The following is a 25,486-nucleotide window of genomic DNA, read 5'->3' as shown; positions in this document are numbered from 1 at the left end:
GGGCCTGTGAGCCATGGCCGCGGAGCCTGCGCGTCCAGAGCCTGTGCTCCGCAACGGGAGAGGCCACTGCTGTGAGAGGCCCGCTAACATTGAAATAAAGATCTTTTCGGGCAAACAAAAACTGAGAGAGATAACCAGTGAGAAAGTCTCACTGAAGGATCCTCAGGGTTTTTTTAGTTGGTTGGTTGGTTGGTTGGGTTTGTTTTTTGTTTTGGGGGTTTTTGTTTTGTTTGTTTTTAGAATTAGCCACTGTTAATGTATATCCAGTTATCAGTCTATACATCTTCATGTTGTGTTAAGATAATTTTATATCCTGGATTTTCACTAAATATTATATCATATGTCTTTTTCTATGTTAGTAAAATGAAGTTTTGGAAACATTTTTAGAGCCTACATAATATTCCATGGCATGTATGCACCACAGGGTTGGTTTGTAAACAGAAGGAGAATAACCCTAGATAGATGATTTAAGATGCAAGGGAGAATGATGAGCAAAGAAAATGCTAAGCCACGACAAAAGCCTGAAGAAATATTTGCTATATATAAATTTGTGTAAATTATGTACTAAAGTACAAAATAGGACTAAAATACTGGACGTCAGTGACACATAGTATAGAAGGAAATTGGTTGGACTTCCTCACCTCATTTACCTCCTTTCTGGATGTTCCTTCTCAGACTCCATTGGTGGTGTCTCCTTCTCTCCTGTAATGTGGACATGCCTCAGCACTCAGTCCTTGGACATTTTCCACTTTCTATCTATACTCCCTGCCTTGCTTTTTTCATCCAGTCTCGTGACTTTAATACCAGGTTATAAGTTCATGACCACAACATTTTTATAAACAGACCACTCTTCTCCCCTGAACAATAGTGGCAACACTGCCCTTTCAAAATTTGGGGTACCCTTGCTTTCCTTTACCTATTCTCAACACAATAAACAGAGACATCATTTGAAAATATAAATCAGGTGTGCTTTATGTGATGAAAATGCTCTGATGGATTCCAATCTATTTTAGAGTAAAATCCAAAATCCTTCCATGAGTTTTAAAGGATATATGACTTTGGCCCCTATTAGCTCTCTGGAGTTATCTCTTAGTAGTTTACCTCTTATCCCCTCTGCTCTACCTACATTGACCTCTTCACTCTTCCTTGAACATATCGGGCAGATCCCCTTTGCACTGTATGTCCTAAGCCTAAAACTCTGTACCCCCAGATGTCTGTATGACCCCTTCACTCTGCCTTCAAGTCTTTATTTGAAAGTGTTCTTCTTGGTGACACACTTCATCGACCCCTTCCCCATTTATTATTCTCCATAAAATGCATTACCAGGAATGTTATAAATATTTTCACTCTTTATCTTATTATCTATCTCCCTCCCTATGATGAAAGCTCCAAAAATGCAGGGATTTTCATCTTTTTTTCTTTTCTTTTCTTTTTTTTTTGTTTTTTTTGCTGCTGTGTCCTCAGAACCAAAAGAAGTGACTAGCAAGTAGTAGGTACATAGTATATATTTGTTGAATGAATGAATCGATCAATCAATCAATGATGAATAAAATCATTGTAAGATCCTCTTAATGCTCAGGAGACCACGCAAAATTCATTGTGCATGCTGATAATTTTAGAGTACCTATTAACCTGATAAAGAGTATAAAATTTTTGAAGTAGAGAGAGAGAAAAGTAAACATATAAACTATCAAAATAAAATAATCCAAACAGGAAACTGAGGCTTAAGAACACTAGTTGAATTGGCCAAGGAGAGTAAGTCACTACATTAACACAGGACTTTGATTTTTCTGCATCTCTCCAGACCAAAGCCATTACTGTGTATGAAATAAGATGTCAATTGCAAGTTAATATTCTTGTAAGTTTAAACAAATTCACCATTTTATAAATAAGAGTTATACAATGTAGTGCCTCAGAAATATTACCTCAAATGATAGACTCTAAATAGCACAATAAAAAATATTAATATAAATGTGTTAAACTAGACTCATGGCTTATATTAACATGCACAGTTATTGTATAGTTAGGTTATGTCTATGTTAGGTACATAATTTTATATGTTATTTATCTTCTGAATTAAAGTTACAGTAAAGAACTATAGTCACAATTCAATTTGATGTCCAATATATAAACTTTAAAATAACATTACCTTTCTTATAGTAATATACTGTATCAAATTTTTCTATTGGAAATTTAGCACAATCTTCTAGAGATATTATTGATGGTAAATATATTAATAATGATAGATTTTCCATAAATGTTAGATACAAACACAAAATTGAGTCTGATGCATTATTGGAAGGTGCAGTTTTATTATGTAATTTTATTAGTAAAATTAGAATAAATATCCCTCATTTTTGGTATCAGACAAAGTAACTTATTTCACTAAAATTTATATTCTCTTTCTTGGAATGATACTATTTGAAACATGATTTTATTTGATAGAACTATTTTGGAACAATCTGTTACAATTGTGAATACAAGCATTAAGCAAAGCTTATCTTTTCTTAGTCTAATGGAAATTATTATGAATATCAGTTATTTTGTTGTGTGATAACAGATTTTCTGAGGCTAGTTGAGGCATACAAGTCTAGATTTTTACAACAAAGTATCTCTAATCCTTACAACAACCAAACAGACTAAAATTTGTCAAGCAACTTCCCTGAGTTCCCATAAAATTAAGAACAAGGATTCCAACATCAAGGTATAGTTATAATTATGAAATTAACAAACATCTGTTGATGTTGTCTTTTTTAGGCGAGGTATTGTTTTATTATATTGGTTTCTTTTTATAATTTGTTTTTAATGAGAACCCCCTAATAATGACAAGGGTTCAGGAAAATTAGAATTCCATACACTTAATGGGAGTCAATAAAGAAACAAGTTTTATTTTGGATACATTGAATTGGTATTTCTTTCATTCAATAAACATTTATCTAGTGCCTCTCATGTGCCAGACAACACAAAACGTGAAAGAACATTGGTGAATCCATAGCAATCATACAAAAGACGTGATATTTGATAAATATAACTCATACAATGAAAAGAAAAAAAAGTACAAGAATTTATACACAGCAATTTGACCTCCGTTTGTAACATAACAATAAAAAGTGTAATTTTCTCCAATCTAAATTTGCTTTCAAAATATGGAACACCAGCTGGAAGGGAGCTCAGATGGCTTCTGCAGTGGGGTTGGTAATATCCTTCTGAGCATGCCCACAACAACTGGTTGAAATAATTGAATCACTTGCACCATCTGTGAATCATTCTGATTCTTCAGTGATTACTTAAGAGTCTCATTGTATGGAACATATTCTTAGAACACATGAATAAAATTAATTCAAGTGTATAGCTTTCCTAACTTTGATTTTCATGAAATTAAAAAAAGGGTTACAATGTTTTCAAGTTTGCTAAGTTCTCAGATATTTCTTCTGCCCTTTTTTATGAGCCAATGGCTTTTGAAACCTTAAAGTGTGTTTGAAATTTAGTTTTATTCTTACTGATACAAATGTATTTATTCACAGGGACTTCATTTACAACATAATTTTGCTTAAAAATTCTGTAATTTCTATCCTTTTATTTCTTTAATCTCTGAGTGTAATACTCAATAAGTAATAGCTATCTACTAGAGAACTAAATGAAAGTCCAAGCTGATTGCATTCTCAAATTTAACACCATATGCTATAATCATGAGCAATTTTTTTAACATTTTATTTTATATTGGAGTATAGTTGATTAACAATGTTGTGTTAATTTCAGGTGTACAGTAAAGTGATTTAGTTATGCATATACATGTATCTATTCTTTTTCAAATTCTTTTCCCACTTAGGTTGTTACATAATATTGAGCAGAGTTCCCTGTGCTATACAGTAGGTCCTTGTTGGTTATCCATTTAAAATATAGCATTTTAAATATAGCAGTACATGTCATGGTGACTAATCCATGGATAAAGGGTGCATGGCTAAAATGAAAAACAAGAGTCCATATCTGTGCAAATTTAAGATGTTTAGATTAATTCATAACTTAGAGGCATTATTAGCTGGATAGCTGGATAGCGATACATGGGCACTTTTGCCAAGACAAATCAACTGAGAAGTTTTCCAGAAGATCTAAGCAAATAGTTTTCCATAATAGATACTACATTTTTATCTAATAGAATGTCTGGGTGGCAAAATATAAATAAATGAATTATTTAAGAAATACAGTAATCTGTAATGTTTACAACTCCCTTTATGATCTATACAAAATTCAATTTCTGCACTGCGATTAGTATCTACACTATCACAAATATACATGAAACATATGAATATGATTCACACTGTATTTTAGTTGCTAGCCACATATATAGATACACTTCACTGTTTTCTGTGGGGAAAATTATTTTGAGAGATCTCTCCCCTTTCATATATTGACTTCCCCAGTGGACAACAGCCTAGTTAATGCACTGCCACAAAGACCTCCTCTTCTTCAAACTTGTCAAAATGCTTTCCATTTCAGGGTCTTTGCAATCGTACTTCCCTTTTCTTGTGACTTTCTTTTTTTAATTTTTGAATTTTATTTATTTTTTATACAGCAGGTTCTTATTAGTCATCAATTTTATACACATCAGTGTAAACATGTCAATCCCAATCGCCCAATTCATCCCACCACCCCCACCCCCCCACCCCCACCGCTTTCCCCCCTTGGTGTCCATATGTTTGTTCTCTACAACTGTGTCTCAATTTCTGCCCAGCAACCTGGTTCATCTGTACCATTTCTCTAGGCTCCACATATATGCGTTAATATACGATATTTGTTTTTCTCTTTCTGACTTACTTCACTCCGTATGACAGTCTCTAGATCCATCCACGTCTCAACAAATGACCAAATTTCGTTCTTTTTTATGGCTGAGTAATATTCCATTGCATATATGTACCACATCTTCTTTATCCAGTCATCTGTCGATGGGCATTTAGGTTGCTTCCATGACCTGGCTATTGTAAATAGTGCTGAAGTGAACATTGGGGTGCATGTGTCTTTTTGAATTATGGTTTTCTCTGGGTATATGCCCAGTGGTGGGATTGCTGGATCATATGGTAATTCTATTTTTAGTTTTATAAGGAACCTCTATACTGTTGTCCATAGTGGCTGTATCAATTTACATTCCCACCAACAGGGCAAGAGGATTCCCTTTTCTCCGCACCCTCTCCAGCATTTGTTGTTTGTAGATTTTCCAATGATGCCCATTCTAACTGGTGTGAGGTGATACCTCATTGTAGTTTTCATTTGCATTTCTCTAATAATTAGTGGTGCTGAGCAGCTTTTCATGTGCTTGTTGGCCATCTGTATGTCTTCTTTGGAGAAATGTCTATTTAGGTCTTCTGCCCATTTATGGATTGGGTTGTTTGTTTTTTTAATACTAACCTGCATGAGCTGTTTATATATTTGGGAGTTTAATCCTTTGTATGTTGATTCATTTGCAAATATTTTCTCTCATTCTGAGGGTTGTCTTTTGGTCTTGTTTATGGTTTCCTTTGCTGTGCAAAAGCTTTTAAGTTTCATTAGGTCCCATTTGTTTATTTTTGTTTTTATTTCCATTACTCTAGGAGGTGGATCAAAAATGATGTTGCTGTGATTTATGTCAAAGAGTTTTCTTCCTATGTTTTCCTCTAAGAGTTTTATAGTGTCTGGTTTTACATTTAGGTCTCGAATCCATTTTGAGTTTATTTTTGGGTATGGTGTTAGGGAGTGTTCTAATTTCATTCTTTTGCATGCAGCTTTCCAGTTTTCCCAGCACCACTTATTGAAGAGACTTTCTTTTCTCCATTCTTATATCCTTGCCTCCTTTGTCATAGATTAGTTGACAATAGGTGTGTGGGTTTATCTCTGGGCTTTCTATCTTGTTCCAATGATCTATGTTTCTTTTTTGTGCCAGTACCATATTGTCTTAATTACTGTAGCTATGTAGTATAGTCTGAAGTCACGGAGTCTGATTCCTCCAGCTCCGTTTTTTTCCCTCAGTACTGCTTTGGCTATCTGGGGTCTTTTGTGTCTCCATACAAATTTTAAGAATTTTTGTTCTAGTTCTGTAAAAAATGCCATTGGTAATTTGATAGGGATTGCATTGAATCTGTAGATTGCTTTGGGTAGTATAGTCATTTTCACAATATTGATTCTTCCAATCCAAGAACATGGTATATCTCTCCATCTGCTGATATCATCTTTAATTTCTTTCATCAGTGTCTTATAGTTTTCTGCATGCAGGTCTTTTGTCTCCCTAGGTAGGTTTATTCCTAGATATTCTGTTCTTTTTGTTGCAATGGTAAATGGGAGTGTTTCCTTAATTTCTCTTTCAGATTTTTCATCATTAGTGTATAGAAATGCAAGAGATTTCTGTGCATTAATTTTGTATCCTGCAACTTTACCAAATTCATTGATTAACTCTAGTAGTTTTCTGGTGGCATCTTTAGGATTCTCTGTGTATAGTATCATGTCATCAGCAAGCAGTGACAGTTTTACTTCTTCTTTTCCAATTTGTATTTCTTTTAGTTCTTTTTCTTCTCTGATTGCTGTGGCTAGAACTTCCAAAACTATGTTGAATTAAGAGTGGTGAGAGTGGCCATCCTTGTCTTGTTCCTGATCTTAGACGAAATGCTTTCAGTTCTTCACCATTGAGAATGAGGTTTGCTGTGAGTTTGTCATATATGGCCTTTATTATGTTGAGGTAGGTTACCTCTATGCCCACTTTCTGGAGAGTTTTTATCATAGATGGGTGTTGAATTTTGTCAAAAGCTTTTTCTGCATCTATTGAGATGATCACATGTTTTTTATTCTTCAGTTTGTTAATATGGTGTATCACATTGATTGATTTGCATATACTGAAGAATCCTTGCATCCTTGGGATAAATCCCACTTGATCATGGTGTATGATACTTTTAATGTGCTGTTGGATTCTGTTTGCTAGTATTTTGTTGAGGATTTTTGCATCTATATTCATCAGTGATATTGGTCTGTAATTTTCTTTTTTTGTAGTACCTTTGTCTGGTTTTCGGATCAGGGTGATGGTGGCCTCATAGAATGAGTTTGGGAGTGTTCCTTCCTCTGCAATTTTTTGGACGAGTTTGAGAAGGATGGGTGTTAGCTCTTCTCTAAATGTTTGATAGAATTCACCTGTGAAGCCATCTAGTCCTGGACTTTCGTTTGTTGGAAGATTTTAATTTTATTTATTTATTTATTTTTGGCTGTGTTGGATCTTCGTTTCTGTGCATGGGCTTTCTCTCGTTGCGGTGAGCGGGGGCCACTCTTCATCGCGGTACGTGGGCCTCTCACTGTCGCGGCCTCTCTTGTTGGGGAGCACAAGCTCCAGACATGCAGGCTCAGTAGTTGTGGCTCACGGGCCTAGTTGCTCCGCGGCATGTGGGATCTTCCCAGACCAGGGCTCGAACCTGTGTCCCCTGCATTGGCAGGCAGATTCTCAAACACAGCGCCACCAGGGAAACCCCATCTCGGAAGATTTTAAATCACTGTTTTAGTTTCATTACTTGTGATTGGTCAGTTCATATTTTCTGTTTCTTCCTGGTTCAGTCTTGAAGGTTATACCTTTCTAAGGATGTGTCCATTTCTTCCAGGTTGTCCATTTTATTGGCATAGAGTTGCTTGTAGTAGTCTATTTGGATGCTTCGTATTTCTGCGGTGTCTGTTGTAACTTCTTTTTCATTTCTAATTCTATTGATTTGAGTCCTCTCCCTCTTTTTCTTGATGAGTCTGGCTAATGGTTTATCAATTTTGTTTATCTTCTCAAAGAACCAGCTTTTAGTTTTATTGATCTTTGCTGTTGTTTTCTTTGTTTCTATTTCATTTATTTCTGCTCTGATCTTTATGATTTCTTTCCTTCTACTAACTTTGGGTTTTGTTTGTTCTTCTTTCTCTAGTTCCTTTAGGTGTACGGTTAGTTGTTTATTTGAGATTGTTTTTGTTTCTTGAGGTAGCCTCGTATAGCTATAAACTTCCCTCTTAGAACTGCTTTTGCTGCATCCCATAGGTTTTGGATCATCGTGTTTTCATTGTCATTTGTCTCTAGGTATTTTTTGATTTCCTCTTTGATTTCTTCAGTGACCTCTTGGTTATTTAGTAACATATTGTTACTTAATTAATTGTTTAGCCTCCATGTGTTTGTGTTCTTTACATTTTTTTTCCCTGTAATTAATTTCTAATCTCATAGCGTTGTGGTCAGAAAAGATGCTTGATATGATTTCAGTTTTCTTAAATTTACTGAGGCTTGATTTGTGACCCAAGATGTGATCTATCCTGGAAATGTTCCGTGCACACTTGAGAAGAAAGTGTAATCTGCTGGTTTTGGATGTAATGTCCTATAAATATCAATTAAATCTGTCTGGTGTATTGTGTCATTTAAAGCTTCTGTTTCCTTATTTATTTTCATTTTGGATGATCTGTCCATTGGTGTAAGTGAGGTGTTAAAGTCCCCCACTATTATTGTGTTACTGTCGATTTCCTCTTTTAGAGCTGTTAGCAGTTGCCTTATGTATTGAGCACCTGTGTTGGGTGCATATATATTTATAATTGTTATATCTTCTTCTTAGATTGATCCCTGGAGCATTATGTAGTATCCTTTCTTGTCTCTTGTAACATTCTTTATTTTAAAGTCTATTTTATCTGATATGAGTATTGCTCCTCCAGCTTTCTTTTGATTTCCATTTGCATGGAATATCTTTTTCCATCCCCTCGCTTTCAGGCTGTATGTGTCCCTAGGTCTGAAGTGGGTCTCTTGCAGACAGCATATATATGTGTCTTGTTTTTGTATCCATTCCGCAAGCCTGTGTCTTTTGGCTGGACTGTTTAATGCATTCACGTTTAAAGTAATTATCGATATGTATGTTCCTATGATTGTTTTGGGTTTGTTTTTGTAGGTCCTTTTCTTCTCTTGTGTTTCCCACTTAGAGAAGTTCCTTTAGCATGTGTTGTAGAGCTGGTTTGGTGGTGCTGAATTCTCTTAGCTTTTGCTTGTCTGTAAAGCTTTTGATTTCTTCATCGAATCTGAATGAGATCCTTGCCAGGTAGAGTAATCTTGGTTGTAGGTTCTTCCCTTTCATCACTTTAAGTGTATCATGCCACTCCCTTCTGGCTTGTAGAGTTTCTGCTGAGCAATCAGCTGTTAACCTTATGGGAGTTCCCTTGTATGTTATTTGCCTTTTCTCCCTTGCTGCTTTCAATAGTTTGTCTTTAATTTTTGCCAGCCAATTTGATTACTATGTGTCTTGGTGTGTTTCTCCTTGGGTTTATCCTGTATGGGACTCTCTGTGCTTCCTGGACTTGGGTGGCTATTTCCTTTCCCATGTTAGGGAAGTTTTTGACTATAATCTCTTCAAATATTTCCTCTGGTCCTTTCTCTCTCTCTTCTCCTTCTGGTACCCCTATAATGTGAATGTTGTTGCATTTAATGTTATCCCAGAGGTCTCTTAGGCTGTCTTCATTTATTTTCATTATTTTTTCTTTATTCTGTTCCACAGCAGTGAATTCCACCATTCTGTCTTCCAGGTCACTTATCCGTTCTTCTGCCTTAGTTATTCTGCTATTGTTTCCTTCTAGTGTAGTTTTCATTTCGGTTATTGTATTGTTCATCTCTGTTTGTTTGTTCTTTAATACTTCTAGGTCTTTTTTTTAACATTTCTTGCATCTTCTCAATCTTTGCCTCCATTCTTTTTCTGAGGTCCTGGATCATCTTCACTATCATTATTCTGAATTCTTTTTCTGGAAGGTTGCCTATCTCTATCCACTTCATTTAGTTGTTTTTCTGGGTTTTTCTCTTGTTCCTTCATCGGGTGCATAGCCCTCTGCCTTTTCATCTTGTCTGTCTTTCTCTGAGTTTCGTTTTTGTTCCACAGGCTGCAGGATTGTAGTTCTCCTTGCTTCTGTTCTCTGCCCTCTGGTCTCTTGTGACTTTCTTTCTGGGTCTTTGCCTGCTTGTCTCCTGTCATGTTTCAAGATGCCGAACAAATGCATCCTTCAGCATCCTGTATGATGTTTTTCATAGCATTGCCTTCATCCCCTCCATCATGCTCTCCAACTTTAGCCAGGTATTTCCTTTATAGCACTTACCACAATTTTAAAATATTTTGTTTGCTTTCTTGTTTATAATCTCTCTTCTACCATTAGAATGTAGGCTCCATGAGGGCAGAGACTTTGTCTTACTAAATACTATTTTCCTAATATATAGATGCTACCACAGAGTAGGTACTCAATAAAAATATGTTTAGTAAATGAATGGATGGATGGATGTATAGCCTCTTCTTATGTAATTCCATATAGTTCAGAGTTGTTGGTTCTGCATTCTTACACCAGTGGTGCCCCAGTGCCAGTCTACGAGTATCTGAAAGTTTTCACTGGTCTGTAAGAAAGGGAAAAAAAATAAGAGCAAATGTGTTGCAGTTTCCATAGAGCTAAATTTGTTCAAAAATTCTTTCTTTCTTCTGAAAGTATAGCTTTGTACAGTTTGTTGTTGGAGGGGGCAGCATTAAAATGCCCTTTCTTTACTCTTTCTTTTTTTCCTTTTTATTATTTCCTTACAATGTCTTTTACTACAAAAATAAAGGTTGGAACATTGTGAGGTTCCCTGACATTTTTGGTAATGTTTTATTGACCCATGAAATACAAAGTTTGGGAACCATCAATTTGGAGAAACTTACTCACATGAAGGAGCACCATTCCTGCCAAGTTTTTTTGTTGGTTGCTTGAAGTTTTGAGAATGAGGAAAGGAAAGCTCTAAAAATCGGTGATTGTCTCCCATTTTATGGCCCTCCAGGCAATGAATATTGGCCCACAAGCATTATCTCCTGGAATGAGATTCTGGAATTTGTTTGGTCATGTGTGAAAAACAAATACAAGAACAAATATGCAAAAAGAGTGGAATTAGGGTATTACAACACCTGCTTAATATATTTTTAAAATATACATTGACATATAATAAATGTACCAATACATTATTTGTTTTCTTATAAATGTTTTTGTCCTCTGGATTTAAATCCTTCTTTTGTTTGTTTCAAAAATATGTAGATCCCATAATAGCACCAGTTGCTATAACACAGAAGTGTTACTTTTCCTGTGCTTCATCAAAATTTAAAACTGAAAGCATGAAGATTCCAAATTGGAAAGATACACTGCTTTTTTTTTTTTTTTAACATGTTTATTGGAGTATAATTGCTTTACAATGGTGTGTTAGTTTCTGCTTTATAGCAAAGTGAATCAGTTATACATATACATATGTTCCCATATCTCTTCCCTCTTGCATCTCCCTCCCTCCCACCCTCCCTATCCCACCCCTCTAGGTGGTCACAAACCACTGAGCTGATCTCCCTGTGCTATGCGGCTGCTTCCCACTAGCTATCTATTTTACGTTTGGTAGTGTATATATGTCCATGTCACTCTCTCACTTTGTCACAGCTTACCCTTCCCCCTCCCCATATCCTCAAGTCCATTCTCTAGTAGGTCTGTGTGTTTATTCCCGTCTTAACCCCTAGGTTCTTCATGACTTTTTTTTTCTTAGATTCCATATATATGTGTTAGTATGCGGTATTTGTTTTTATCTTTCTGACTTACTTCACTCTGTATGACAGACTCTAGGTCCATCCACCTCACTACAAATAACTCAGTTTCATTTCTTTTTATGGCTGAGTAATATTCCATTGTATATATGTGCCACATCTTCTTTATCCATTCATCTGTTGATGGACACTTAGGTTGCTTCCATGTCCTGGCTATTGTAAATAGAGCTGCAATGAACATACTGGTACATGACTCTTTTTGAATTATGGCAATATACACACTTCTCTTATATTTTTCATTTCCAAATAAATAGCCATGACAAATACTTTTGTAATTTGCAGACTGCTTTATATTCATGATTTTAGTTAATTCTTATACTTAAAATAATTGGTTTGGATACAAAAAGTAAGCAAATCAATATTCTTATAAGTTTTGAGGAGTGAAAAATTAGTATAGGTTTTTTTAAATTTGGCAAAACACTTTATTTCTGTTGCAGTTGCTTTTAAACAGCGTTTTAAGAAATAGAAGGTATGTTAAGACTTCATTTAATTATCCTTTTAAAGTATATGATCTAAAACAAATTTAAAACTGTGTGAATATGGTTTCTTAAGAGTTAAAAGTTGAAAATGTGCTGGGCAGAGCAGTTCAATTTTATGTTGGAATTCTTGCCATGGGAAAATATAATGATAATTATTTTCTGGAACACTGACAGGGAATAAGCTATTTCAGGCAAAACTATCTTGATGGTAAAGTGGAGCACATTAAGCCCAAGGTATCATTAAACTCACAAAACTCTAAGAAAGAACTGAGCATAGTCTTTGGTAAGAAAAAAATGGTTTTGTTCAGTGGTGATCATCTTTTACAAAGTTAATTATAACTTGGCAAAGTATATTATTTTAGAAAATAACATTAAACGTAATAGTTTCTAGACTCACAGCAGCACCTAATTTATTCAGAGGTCAGATGGACAGCGTTATGAATTACCTGGAACACAGCCAAGAATCAGAAATGGTATAGAACAAAAGGCCTCCGGATTCTCTAAGTTGATTTGATAAAGTTCATAAAGTCCATAGCTTACTTAAATTTCTTTATGAGAGGACTATTCAGGTTCGTTTTTGAAAGTGTTTTTTTTTAATCTCACTGATTTTAGGGATAATTCTAATAAACTTATTATCTTGTTTTTCTGCCCTGAGTAGAAGCCAGAAAGAAAAGGAAAAGGAGTAAATGACAGAAATATGATATAATAGCTACAGCTTGGAAGTGAGTCAAAAAAGCGCCTGTATAGAAGGATATAGGGACATATGGCCTTGAAAAACTGTTTAGTACAGGGCAACAGAAATGAGAGAGACAGAGAGAGAATGAGAGAGAGATTATTTGTGTTTATTATTGTTTATTTGATTTGATTTATACTTAGCCTGGACAATTTGATTATTTTACCAGTTTATTCCCAAATAAAATTAGGTTAAAATTATTAATATCTCATCAACTAAATGTGAAATTGTTTAACGCATAATGGCATATGGCATATTAGCTTCGTGAATTACAAAATACTGCTGCCAGCTAATTTATATATCTGTATCTATTATCTATGCTGTGTGCATGTGCATATATACATATAACTATATATGTTTCCATATATACGTATAAACTTACATGCATATATTATAAATATTTGCATACATAAATTTTCTTTGTAAAATACATGTTTGCCTTTGAAAAAAATGCCTGCTAAATTCATTAAGATGATAATTTTTATAGGTTACTCTCCATCTTTCGATCAAGCTCCAAAAGTTCTGTTTTGTAACTCCCCACTTTTTATTACAGACATATAAAGTAATTGTGAATATTAAAAAGGGGACTAGAATGTGGGGTAATTGTCAAACTCATGTAATTTGGAATTAGGTCATATAATTTTGTAAATAGTATTATTATTATATCTCAGGGTTATCAGTGCCTTTTCAGTTTCAGGGCATTTACATAAAGGTAGTTTCATATGTCAGGCCAAAGAAATAGGAAACTTTTTCACCTTATCAAAAGCAATTTAGAATACATGGGAAGAATTGACATAGTCATTTCAAAATTGCAAAAAAAAAAAAAGTCTGCCATAATTCTAATGTTATTAAATATCTGCTTTGTCTATAGTATTTTTCTCATTAGTTATTTTTATTTTAATTAGTCATTTGAAATTGAACTCAAGATCAGTCAAAAAAATCTTACATAAGAGCAGAGTTTTCCCTTTACTGTTAAGGTTCCTCACTCACCTTCAGGAACCTCAAGCACCTAAAAATAGTTCTGTTCATGTGCAGAATCAGCCGCCAGTCATTGCAAGACCCCTTCAGTCAGTTAGGTGTGCAGTGAAGGCCGTCAATGTTGTCTTAGGTGATAATGTGAAATTCTTTCAAAATGCATTAATCCTGCTTTCTTAAGCTTTTTATCTTGGTCTATGCTTCTGTACGGTTCAGACAATTGATAGTGTATTCTTTTCTACAGCTTTGATTGAATTGAAAACAGCCTGTGATTGTGAAGCCAATTAGGAGGGGCCATGACTCCTAATAAACAGGTTACATAAAAATTTTATTTACCACTGAAAACTCTATCTTTTTGCTTCTACTATTTAACACTAGTTCAGTTTTATATAGTTATTTTAAATGTAATATCAATACAATATCAGTTTAACAGTTCAATCAATACAAAAGTATATTAAAAAAAATGAGTACTCTTCATTTCTCCCTCCTGCCAATTTCACTCTCTCTGAAATAAGAAATGTTTACAAGTTAGCATTATCTTTCATACTATATGCTTCTTAACCATGATATTATACATAGATAGATAGATAGATAATGCTTTGCCTCTTCTTTAAAATATTGCCTCAGTCTGTGTATGATTTTTAAATATACCAATCTTTCACAGACATTTTTCCAGTTAATACGTACATATCTGATGCATTCTTTTTAATAGCCTTAGGAAATAAACCAAAATATATTCCATCATTTCTCTACATTTATGGATTATTATATTATAAAAAGAGGTGATCTGTAAAATCTCTATTTTTTATCCTTTTAAAGTTTCTATGGATATATGATCTTTTTTTGACGTCCCTGTAATATAAAAGAAGGACATCCTTTTACATTTTGTACAAACATGGATTAAATTTAGTTTATTGTTTAAAAAAACCTCTATTCTTATTTTTCTTTGTTTGCTTGTTTTGGTTTGATTTTGGGGTTTTCTGATCCAAAAATTCTGGAAGAGCTGTATGGAAGCTACTGTTTATAGCTGTGATTTTATCATATTCTCCTTTTATTTCTAGTAATTTTTACCCTATGTAAAATGCAGACAAATGTTTGGGGCATAGCAATTAATGACTTATTTTTTTTGTAAAAAAATGTGACTTATTACAATGGTTATCTGGACCCATTTGCCCTGGAATTATGTTTCATTTGATATTACTATTTTGACTCTAACTTTTTACAAATTATTTTCATGATGTAAAATCACCTATCATTACATTATATGCCATTGTGTCCTTGTTTTTTAATGACTCTCCTGAGCAGCTTATAGATGGATTGTGTATTTTAAACCAATCTGACAGTATTTCATCTTTTAGTGGGGGAATGTACCCAACTTCGTTATTGTTATGATAACTCTTATAGCTGTATAGTTGTATAAATTCCTTCTATCATATTTTATGGTTGTTATTTGCTCGTGTCCTTTGTTCATAATTTTGTAATTCACCATCCTTATTGAATACTACTGCATCCCTCCTCATACTGCTGATATTTTTGAAGTTGCACTCTGCATGTCTATTTTACTAGCACTTAGTTTCCTATTTTTAATAATTTTAACCCTATATCTCTGTAATTTTACACCAAAATTAAATGAGAACATTGCTCTCCCCACCAACATGATTTGTTCAGCAACTCCTCATTCTTTTCAAGCCAAGATAAAGTCCTTTAAAAACTAATAATATATAACTTTTGTCCCTAACTACTGTTGTTTCTCCTCATAGTATCTAGTTCAAGAAGTCATATTATCACTCAGATTACACTTAAACTACCACTGTTGTATTAAATTTAACAGAAAAGCCTCACAGAGTTTATTGTTCATCAGTTTCTTTGTATTCTTTATTTCCTTCTGTTTAGAAATCTTTATTATACTTTATTTTTCATTTTGTTGGAATACTTGAGAAATTTTCTCATAAAAAATTACATAAGAATGTTTACCCTTTTAATGTTTAAATTTTCACAATGGTCTTTCTTTTGCTATCATAATGATGGATTCTTTGAATAATAATAGCGCTCTTGAATCTCTCTCTTCTTCTGTTAATAGCCTATATAGGTTGTGGACCACTGTCTTCTAGTGTCCATTGTCTTTTAAATTTCACTGTCTTCGAGCTTCCATTGTTCCAGTGAGAAGTATGATGTTGGTCCAAATTTATGTATATATATATATATATATATATATATATATATATATATGTATATATATATATATATATATACGTATATATATATAAATATATGGTGGTCCAAGTTTATATATATATATATACACAAAGAGAAATATATATTTGCCTTTGAAAAAAATCCAGAAATATATATTTCTCTTTGTCTCAAACTCTGTAAGGTACCCCCACCCCATTCCTCAGAATTCAAAATTTTCACTAGGATATTTTTCAATATGTTTCTAAATATGTGTCTTTATTCTTTAGCTCTTCTTGGTACCTGGGTAACATTTTTAACTCTTGCAAATCAATAATATTTTTAGCTTAGGAGAGTTTTGTTTTAAAATTATTTTAATTATTCTCTTCCATCTCTTGTCTTTTCTCATTCTGATATTTATATTCTTTACATATTAGATGTCCTGATTCTATCCTCCAGGTCTCTTATCTTTTTAGTTATGATTTCAGTGTCTTTCTATTCTTCTCTGTGTTGTGGGATACTTCCTCTGGTTGATCATTTAGAACCCACATTTTTTTTTTTTTTTTAGCAATTACCATTGTCTTTTCCCAAATCATCTATTGAATTTTCTAAAACCAGGCATCAGGCTTTCTGTATTTTAATGTTATCTTTTTCATGCTTCTCACTTTGTTTTTTATTAAATCTCTCTTCTGTTTCTTCTAGTATATTTCTTGCATGGACTCAGCTTTGTTTCCTTTCTTCAATCCCTTGTGTCTCCTGAAATGGCCTATGTTCTTTTTCTTGTGCTTAAATTAAAGGGTGTGAAAGCTCTTAGCATAAATGTAAGTCAGGTTTGAGGGTTATACTATGTAGTGATGATTGAGAAGTAACAAAGATAATGGCATTTTTTTTTTCTGTTGAAGAATGGCTTAATAAGCCAGAACCTCCCAGAATAAATATGTGTGGCAAAGCATCTTGATCTCAAGAATAAGAAGTGGGGGTTAAAGCTGTCCTCAGCCATTTAGTACAGCCACTGTCCAGTAGTGCCTATATGAAGCAAAACAGCGGCTTCTTACTCCTTCCCGGGCCCAATAGATCCTCTTAAATCAATTGTCTCCTACAAATTACCCCATATACACATCTGGAAATCACCAGATCCATAGTTTTCATCCCAGACTGTGCCAGAGATCATCTATCTTTCAAAGACTACCAGTTCATGATCTTTTTCCACCTACACCTCTTTTTCTGTTATTTGAGTCCTTGATGCACATATTCTTCTAGATTCTAGTAGTCACTGTTATTTTGAAGGTTGCGTCTACTTAACAGTGAGGGAGACAGAAAACATGTGTGTATGAGGTGATTTTCCTATCTCAACATTTCCATTTTGTTTGTATGTACACACACATGCATACATATACACACATGCATGAATTAATAGCTTTCAACAGATTAATCATGCATGTATAATTCCTATACTTTGTAATAGGTGCTTTCATAAAGTAACTTCATCAGAGTTGATGAGGTTACGTAAAGATTGAGGCTATTGTATATGAAAACAAAATGTTAGCAGTTCAGTAAAATCAATCTGCTGTAGTATAATGACAAATTGACTGAATTTTAAGCGTTTGACATCTTAAGTTGGATTTACTAGCCAGTCTAGATCACCTTCTTGAGGAAAACTATCAATCTATTGATAGAAAAGCTACAGCAAATATTCTCTGATAAATGTAATGCTAGTGTTAAACTTTTTCATAAATATTTTAGCTTTTGCATTATTGACTTTTTCGATTATAAAAAATGAATACCATGTTATATTTTTAACCTTATTAGCAACTAAAATTTTATTTGTATTTCCTTTTAAATAATTTAGATTTACATTTGAATAGTCACATGTGGGCAAGGACTACCATATTGAACAGTACAGTTATAGGCTTTTTCACTATCACATTCCTAATAAAGAAAAAGCCTCATTCAGAAACAGGATTATGGCACATGCACATTCAGATATAATTACTTAGTTGCCACATTAAATAATATAGACATAAATGCCGGCCTGATTTTCTGAGATGCTTGAGGAGTGTAGCATAGAAATTAATACTATTGGAAGTCTGTTCTGCAAAGTCTACTCAAAGTGGAAGATCCACAGGACAATAGAAATTAAGTGATATAATGAGGTGACATATATTTGCAGAAGTTAAAGTAATTCCATACTTATTTTTTCTTGTGTTAATTTTGTTTTCACATCAAATTCATTATATGTGTGTTCATTTTCACATGTGCACATATGAAAAAATTCCTATGCCGGGTATTCCCAAGCTGGTATCAGGATAGCTTGCTATTAAACGAATATATACTGGATATATAAATTAAAAGTTTTATGTGGACACTTTGGGAAGAGTTAGAAAGGATAAAAAAATTTCTTCGACTGCAAGCCTTCTCAGACACTTCAATTTGCTAATAAGCATTGTGGGCCTCTGTAAAGAGGCTAAAATTAATATCTGCTAAAATTATCTGTATAACAGTACTTCAAATAATGGCTTTTTTTTGTTCACATATAATGAGTTACATTAAAATCTGAGAGACAGTTGAAGAGCCAGACACGTGTGTAACAGCATTTAGCTTGTGTGCATTAAGTTGGAAAAAATGTTGTATAGTTAAATCAGAAATGCCTTTTAAATCTGTACCAATGAAGATTACATTATGAAGTGAAGAAAATATTCCTGTTTGAATTCTGGGAATTCCAAAATGGAAATTATGTTATAGCTGTAGATCCCAGGAGTTCTAGCCAAATATTTATTTTAAAAAATTATCCTTTTAAGTTGATAGTTTCTTCATTTATTCAACAATTTTTTTGAATACCTATTATAGGCTAGGTACTATGCATGAATCTTTGCTGCATTTATTTTACATTGTAAGGTACCTAGGGTATATAACCTTATCTGTTTAATTGTCATGTTATTTTACTGGTAACTTCTTATGGGGTAGGCCATATATGTTGGTGCTGATGTGTTGGTGCTTTCCTTGGTGGGAATCAAAGGCTTTTCCTTTCGTTTCTCTCACAGGCCATACTTAGTGACTAGAATTCTACCAAGTTACTACTTTATGTTAATGTATTGAAAATCCATATTAAAATGCAAATGTTATCCTGTGAAGGATAATACTTTAAACCACTATAAGCCATTAACACATTATCAAGATTCAGTTTATCAGTTTAATTAGATGGTAATTTAGCTTGGCCCTGAGGAATTAAGTAAATTGGATGATGTGGAAGGGAAGAATCAACATAAGGCAGATCATTGAACAGGTGCATCCATACCCTTTATACAGAACACTACACATACCTGGCCTCCTGGAAGTAGGTTGTTCTTAAAGACTAATACATCCAGCTCCACCTGATTATCTCTTCCCTGCCAGCTTGCCTGGTACCAAAAATTCATTCTAATTTTAGAAAATAAATAATATAAAGGATGACTTTCTGCAATATTTTATACTGATTACTTTATGTATTTATTGTGTTTTATTCTTTTTGAACCAAAGGGGTAAATTATAAGCTTAATACAGTTTGTTGATGAACTACTTCATGATCATTCTAGGATTGATCCTCCCCTTTTTTTTGTTACATAACTTCACATAGGCAGTTTTCTAGATGATGCAGTGAAGAGGGATGGAAATTCCTGAGAGAAGATGCTCTCTTGTCACTGTTTTCTTCATCTAAGATCATAACCGATTCATGTGATCTCATTAGGCTGATTATTTAAGGTCATTCTGCACAGTGACTTAATTAAAAGCACGCAAAGCCAAGTACTGTCAGAACGCTAGTATTGCCATGCCATTTATGTGTATCCAAAACTGTGAACAGGAAAGACTAAACCCCTGCCTATCTCAGCTGTGTCATATTCTTGTTTATCGTATGTCATATAATTTGAGTCTTTTTTCTGTCTATGGATTAATGCAGTATTCTTTTTGCCAAATTTGATTATTTGATTTGCCTTTTTAGGTTATAATTTCTATAAATGATCAAAGAGAAATAAATACAAATAGCTTAACTGTCCATCTTATTAGAAGGAAACTTAATTTTTTTCTCTGAAGACTTTTGAGACTAGGAGAGAAAACTACCTGTCTTAGATAACTTAAGTCTTTCCCATTACCATATTATTTATGACCCATCAGAACCCATATAAAAGCCTGTAATCCTATTTGGGATTTATATACCATTGTATTATTATTTTAAATAATTTGTAATAATTAAGAATGCCATTTTGGAGAAAGATAAGATATAAATTAGCAGATTTTCATATGATAGCTCACTTTAAATTATTGATAAATAATCTTGTATTATTTTGAAGATTTGACATATCTTTGTCTTTATTAACACTAATAAAATAAAAAAAATTGTTCCATCACTGCATTACTTTTTTTGTCCAGGTATTTGGCTAATTTTTGTTAGTTAGACTTTGAATGTGTTGACCTATTTTCTATATACGACATTTATGTTAGATACATCGGTATTTTAAAAAAGAATATCTCATAATGATACGGCATATAGTGCATTTTTCTTCTTGAGTATTTTGACCTCATAACTCATAAATGAGGCAGTAACCACAACTCATTTGAAACTTTTATAGTGAGGAGAGAGAAGTCCTTTAAATCATGGAGGAAAACATTTTGTTTTAAAAACTTAGATATAATGCCTCATTTGTTTCAAAACAGGATTGCTTTTATTTCATGCAGTTATGTGGCTCTTCAAGAATCAAATTTTAAGTAATAAAAAGAAAGTGATAACTGAAGTTTTAGAGAAACAGAAGTTTATTAAAAACTTTATGAGTGATGCCTATTCCTACTTACAGTGCTCAAAATTTGAAGCCAGTTTTCATCTCAACTTTAGGTATTACAAATCATAGTTTTGTCCCATAATAATCCTTTCTAAATTTCAATTGAGCTTTCAATTTGTTAATAAAAATAGGTACTTTTGGGCTTTCTTCCACATCTCTTGAGTTTCATTCCCAGAAAATGAGGATAGTGTATTCTTTTGGGTATATATCATTAGAAATGAATATGAACAGAGAGGAATAAAATGAAATAGTATGGCTACAGCACTTCCATGCTAATGATGCATGAATATCTCTAATGATATAAGGTGGTAAAGAACATTAACAAAAGCAAGTCAATTTTCAAAAGGTTAGACAGGATTTGTACACATCAGGATTCAGAAGGGTATAATTATTCAAGGCAGAGTTAATGAAATTCAAATGAAAAGGCAAAATCTGAATATGAGTGCATGGATTTTGCATAAAGAAGAGAAAATGAACATGATACTTCCAATTACACTGATTTTTTAATAACTGTCTGAAATTTTTATTAAACCAAACAGAAAGGCATTCAGTAGATATAGTTTATTCATTATAGACCTGCATGACTGTGTCAAAAGGACTGATATATTTTAAGGGGTATATAGTAACCTAGATCTCCAAATACCTGAGTGTCTCAGTTTACTTTTTGACAGCTTTTATAATATATGAAAATTATGATACATTTCTCTGTATTAAAAATTATTGTATCTATTAGAACTTTATAATAAATGAGAATATTCAAAATTTATAAAGCTGAACTTTCTAGAAAATGAGTTGACAGTTTCCCAATGGTATCAAAGACTTATTTTGAAATATTCCATTTCTCATAAAAGTTCACAGGATCATCCCTTAGCTTGCCTTATTCACCTGGTATGCACCACTTCTCCTATCTGTGATGACTAGGTACTATGTATCAAGAGAATAGAAGGAATGAAATCCTCCAACTCTAGCCCAAAATTCTAATATTATTTTAAATGTAAAATTAGAAGTACATGTAGATTACCATTCCATTGATCATGAAGAAATAGGTGTCATGTATTTGGTCAAGGTATACACACTAAACGAAACTTTGTTAAAAGGTATAATTGTGTGATATAAGTTAATCTGTGTAATTCTATGAATTTGTAGTATCATAAGTAGATGAGACATCTAAATTAGAATTATTTTGTTTTTATATTATCTAAGAAGTGAGTACAAGAATCCTGGACCTGAATGACCAAAATGAAAGCATAAATGGACCAGCTTATATTTTAACTCATCTTTGTGTAGCTTCAGTCTGGGATCCTAAACACCATTTAATTACATTACTGCAAAAATGAGGATGGTCTCATCTTAGAGGCTGTGCAGTAATAAATGGCTGTGTTAGCATGCTTATCATCAGAACTCCCCAAGAGACCCTGCCACTGAAACCCTCACCTGACCCCACCACCAGGCAGATGGCAGTTCATCAATTCAAAACAAAGTTACTGGAAAACTAATTTCAATTACAAGAGTTTTGCTGCTTATAGTATAGACAGAAGAGAGCAGAGGTCATTTATCTTTCTGAATTTGCACTCCAAATAGTATTTATTCCTTGTTCTTATAAGGAATAGGGAAAGAGGCACTCCTGACCAAGTCCAAACAGACTCTGAGCCCCAGATGCCCATCAGTCCTAACACGTGAATGGCAGATAGGAAAGTGTAGATGCAGGAGGAGAAGCTGGTGCTCCCTTAGATCTTCAGCCTTTCAGGAGCTCTTATTCAAGTGTAAATTTCATCCTCAGTCCTACTTATCTAGTACCTTAATAAGCAGTTTAACTTAGCAAGAATCTAGCATCAAAGAGAGGAGCTGACAGGGAGATCAGCTCCATGCTTTGTGACCACCTAGAGGGGTGGGATAGGGAGGGTGGGAGGGAGAGGCAAGAGGGAGGAGATATGGGTTTATATGTATATGTATAGCTGATTCACTTTGTTATAAAGCAGAAACTAACACACCATTGTAAAGCAATTATACTCCAATAAAGATGTTAAAAAAAAAACCAAAGAGACAGCTGATGTCAGGAATTTGGAGGAGAAGGTGCTTAATAGAAAGCTAGCTACCAACCAAAACCACTTTGTCCCTCTTGTACCTCAGTCAAGATTAGGGGAAAAAAGTATAGGAAAGGTTCCTTTTGGTATGAATATCATAGATGTAGACCCCTCACATCCCACCCCATACTTAGTTTTCCAGGAAGCTTAGAATTACATTTTTAAATCCAGTTGTAAAAAGTATTCTTTTCTTAGGGTAAAACTACCCCTCTCATGACCTTACGGCTCTTGGTCTTTCAATCTTATATTCATGGTGCTAATGTTTGTGTATCTCTTATTATAAAATGCTTCTAACACGTTTTGGAAGAGAGGATATATAAATAATAAATAACCTTTTTACTAGACTTATCATCATGCATTTTTGATCCACTTTCCAGCCCTCTGTCAGCTATAATCTGGAATCTATATGAATTCAATAGAGGTCTTTTCAATATTAGGAAGCTAAAAGAATTGTTCTTTTGTATATCTATACCAGCACACTGTCCATGAAGAATCAGTGATGGTGATGACTGAAGAAATGCCTTTGGAAATTTCTTATGTGCCTTCTACTTACCTGACTGAGATTACTCATGTCTCACAAGCCCTATCAGAAGTGGAACAACTTCTCAATGCTCCTGACCTCTGTGCTAAAGATTTTGAAGATCTCTTCAAACAAGAGGAGTCTCTGAAGGTAAAAGCAAAGCACTTTCATTCAGATTTTACAAGGTCATCATATTGATCATTTGCTGTACCAGAACATTTTACTTAAATGTATACCGTGAAGGCACTCTGACTTAACACATGGAAATCTTAAAATACTTTACAAGATGGTTAGCTTTAGAAATCTAGTGTAGAAAGAGAAACATAAAATTGAATAGGTATTTTATAATATTTAATGTTAAGAGACTTCCTAAAACAAAGGAACACACTAAAATAATAGTTTCTTATACATTCAGGGCAGAAAGGACTCTCCAAAAAACAAGCTTTGCTAGACAAACAGTTTACTCCCAATTGATACATTACTTGTCTTTCTTTTCCCATAAAAGGGGAAATTAAATGAGGTTTTAAATTATATCTTTTGTATACAGTTTTAATTTTCTATTTCCACTTATAATATTCACATTCAATTTCAAATTAGTGTCAGTATCAATACCACAACATATGGTATCTAATTGAATAGAAAGCAATAAAATACTTTATTTAAAATCACCAGGCAAAAGCCTCCAACCAAATCCAGCTTTTATTCAAATCACCAACTATAAGTTTATGAATTCTGATAAGACAAAACATGATGAAGAAGTAGGGTTTGAATTTTAGAGGGAAGTGTCTGAAGATAAATAAATGTAGCATCAAGAAAATGTACATAATAATGTGTGTCTCAAGATAATTTTTGTGATCATACATTTCACACTCAAAATGAAAGATAATAGTATAGCCAGAGCTGGGTATTTGCCGAAGCAAATAGCATAAGATTATAGACAGAAGATAAGTTTGCTCTCAGCAGCACCTATTAGCTAAAGTATTTTATACTCTAAATGAATGTCTTGGGATCTCATTCCATATCACATATTTGCATAACTATACAAATAGATAAAGACATTTGTCTCAGAAATCAGAGTAGCAATATCTCGAGTGACTTGAGTTTAATGTCTTACATCATATCAAATAAGCTACAAAATTATACACTAAAATAGAGTAAGGGATGCATGGATCTCTGGAACTACATCATTTTGGTATGGTGCTATTTCTTATTCTCTTTGAAGTAAAAGTCAGATCACTCATGGGTACAGTGAAGAAAAGAAAATCAATTGATAAAGGAGACATGCCAGCATGCCTGTCATAATTCACATTAACTAATTTCTCATGACAGCACAGTTTGTAAGTTCATCATTGTCATTCAATATGTAAATCACTGCTAATGAGCTAATATTCATTCCTTTCCATGTTCATGGACATATAGGTCAGGAGGGCAGTAACCCTAAACTTATTAAGTTGCCAATTGAATATCTTTGTCTTCATACCTCTTACCCTGGCACACTCAGAATGATGGGCCCCTGGCTGCAATCATAGCTAATAATTTTGTTCTTTCAGATATATTTAATAGTATTAAAGCTGACACCAATTACAATGGTATTGATTACTGTGGTTTGTAAAAAAAGTATTATCGCAGTTTTAATTTAATTGGTTATTGAGTCCTCATTAGATGGAGTTTGAGGCATAATTCCATCTCACTCCCAGTATATCTCCTGCAGCAAGCAAATGGGCTTCCTACCTCTATGAGCTTTTTGAAGGGGGATAGTTTTGATCTCAGTCTTTTCAATGAATATGTACTTTCTCTTAAAGGCATTCATCATTGTCATTATCTAGTAGTAAAAATAGAAAAGCAGTGCATAAACTGTACAGCTGCTGGTTGAGAAGGTTTGAAATTAATTTGTGGTTGATTTTATCCCTGACAGATTTGCATGAATCACATTACAGAACTGTAGTAGGTATTGCTGTGGTTTAACATACATACTTTTTAAGTATAATATAACACAAATAATGTGCAATAAGTTAAAATAATTACTTTCTGAACAAAATATAAATAATATAGCACATATGATTTCCACAGATGTATTGAATTCAAAAGCTACCTAATCATTTTGACAAGAACTAA

At 33.5% G+C, this 25,486-nt stretch overlaps 1 protein-coding gene across 1 annotated transcript in view; it reads left to right on the top strand.

The window, feature by feature from the left end:
- Positions 1 to 25,486, top strand: part of DMD (dystrophin) — a 2,107,962-nt gene that overhangs the window by 857,526 nt on the left and 1,224,950 nt on the right. The window contains exon 42 of the mRNA XM_029240038.1: positions 23,327 to 23,521. Coding sequence (XP_029095871.1) covers positions 23,327 to 23,521 — 195 coding nt within the window. The remainder of the gene's footprint in view (positions 1 to 23,326; positions 23,522 to 25,486) is intronic.

Source organism: Monodon monoceros, unplaced genomic scaffold (genome assembly GCF_005190385.1).
Source record: "Monodon monoceros isolate NGI ecotype Baffin Bay Population unplaced genomic scaffold, NGI_Narwhal_1 Super_Scaffold_22, whole genome shotgun sequence".
Classification (NCBI taxonomy): Eukaryota; Metazoa; Chordata; class Mammalia; order Artiodactyla; family Monodontidae; genus Monodon; species Monodon monoceros.
Note: the sequence above shows the minus strand (reverse complement) of the source record. Positions and strands in the feature narration are given on the sequence as shown.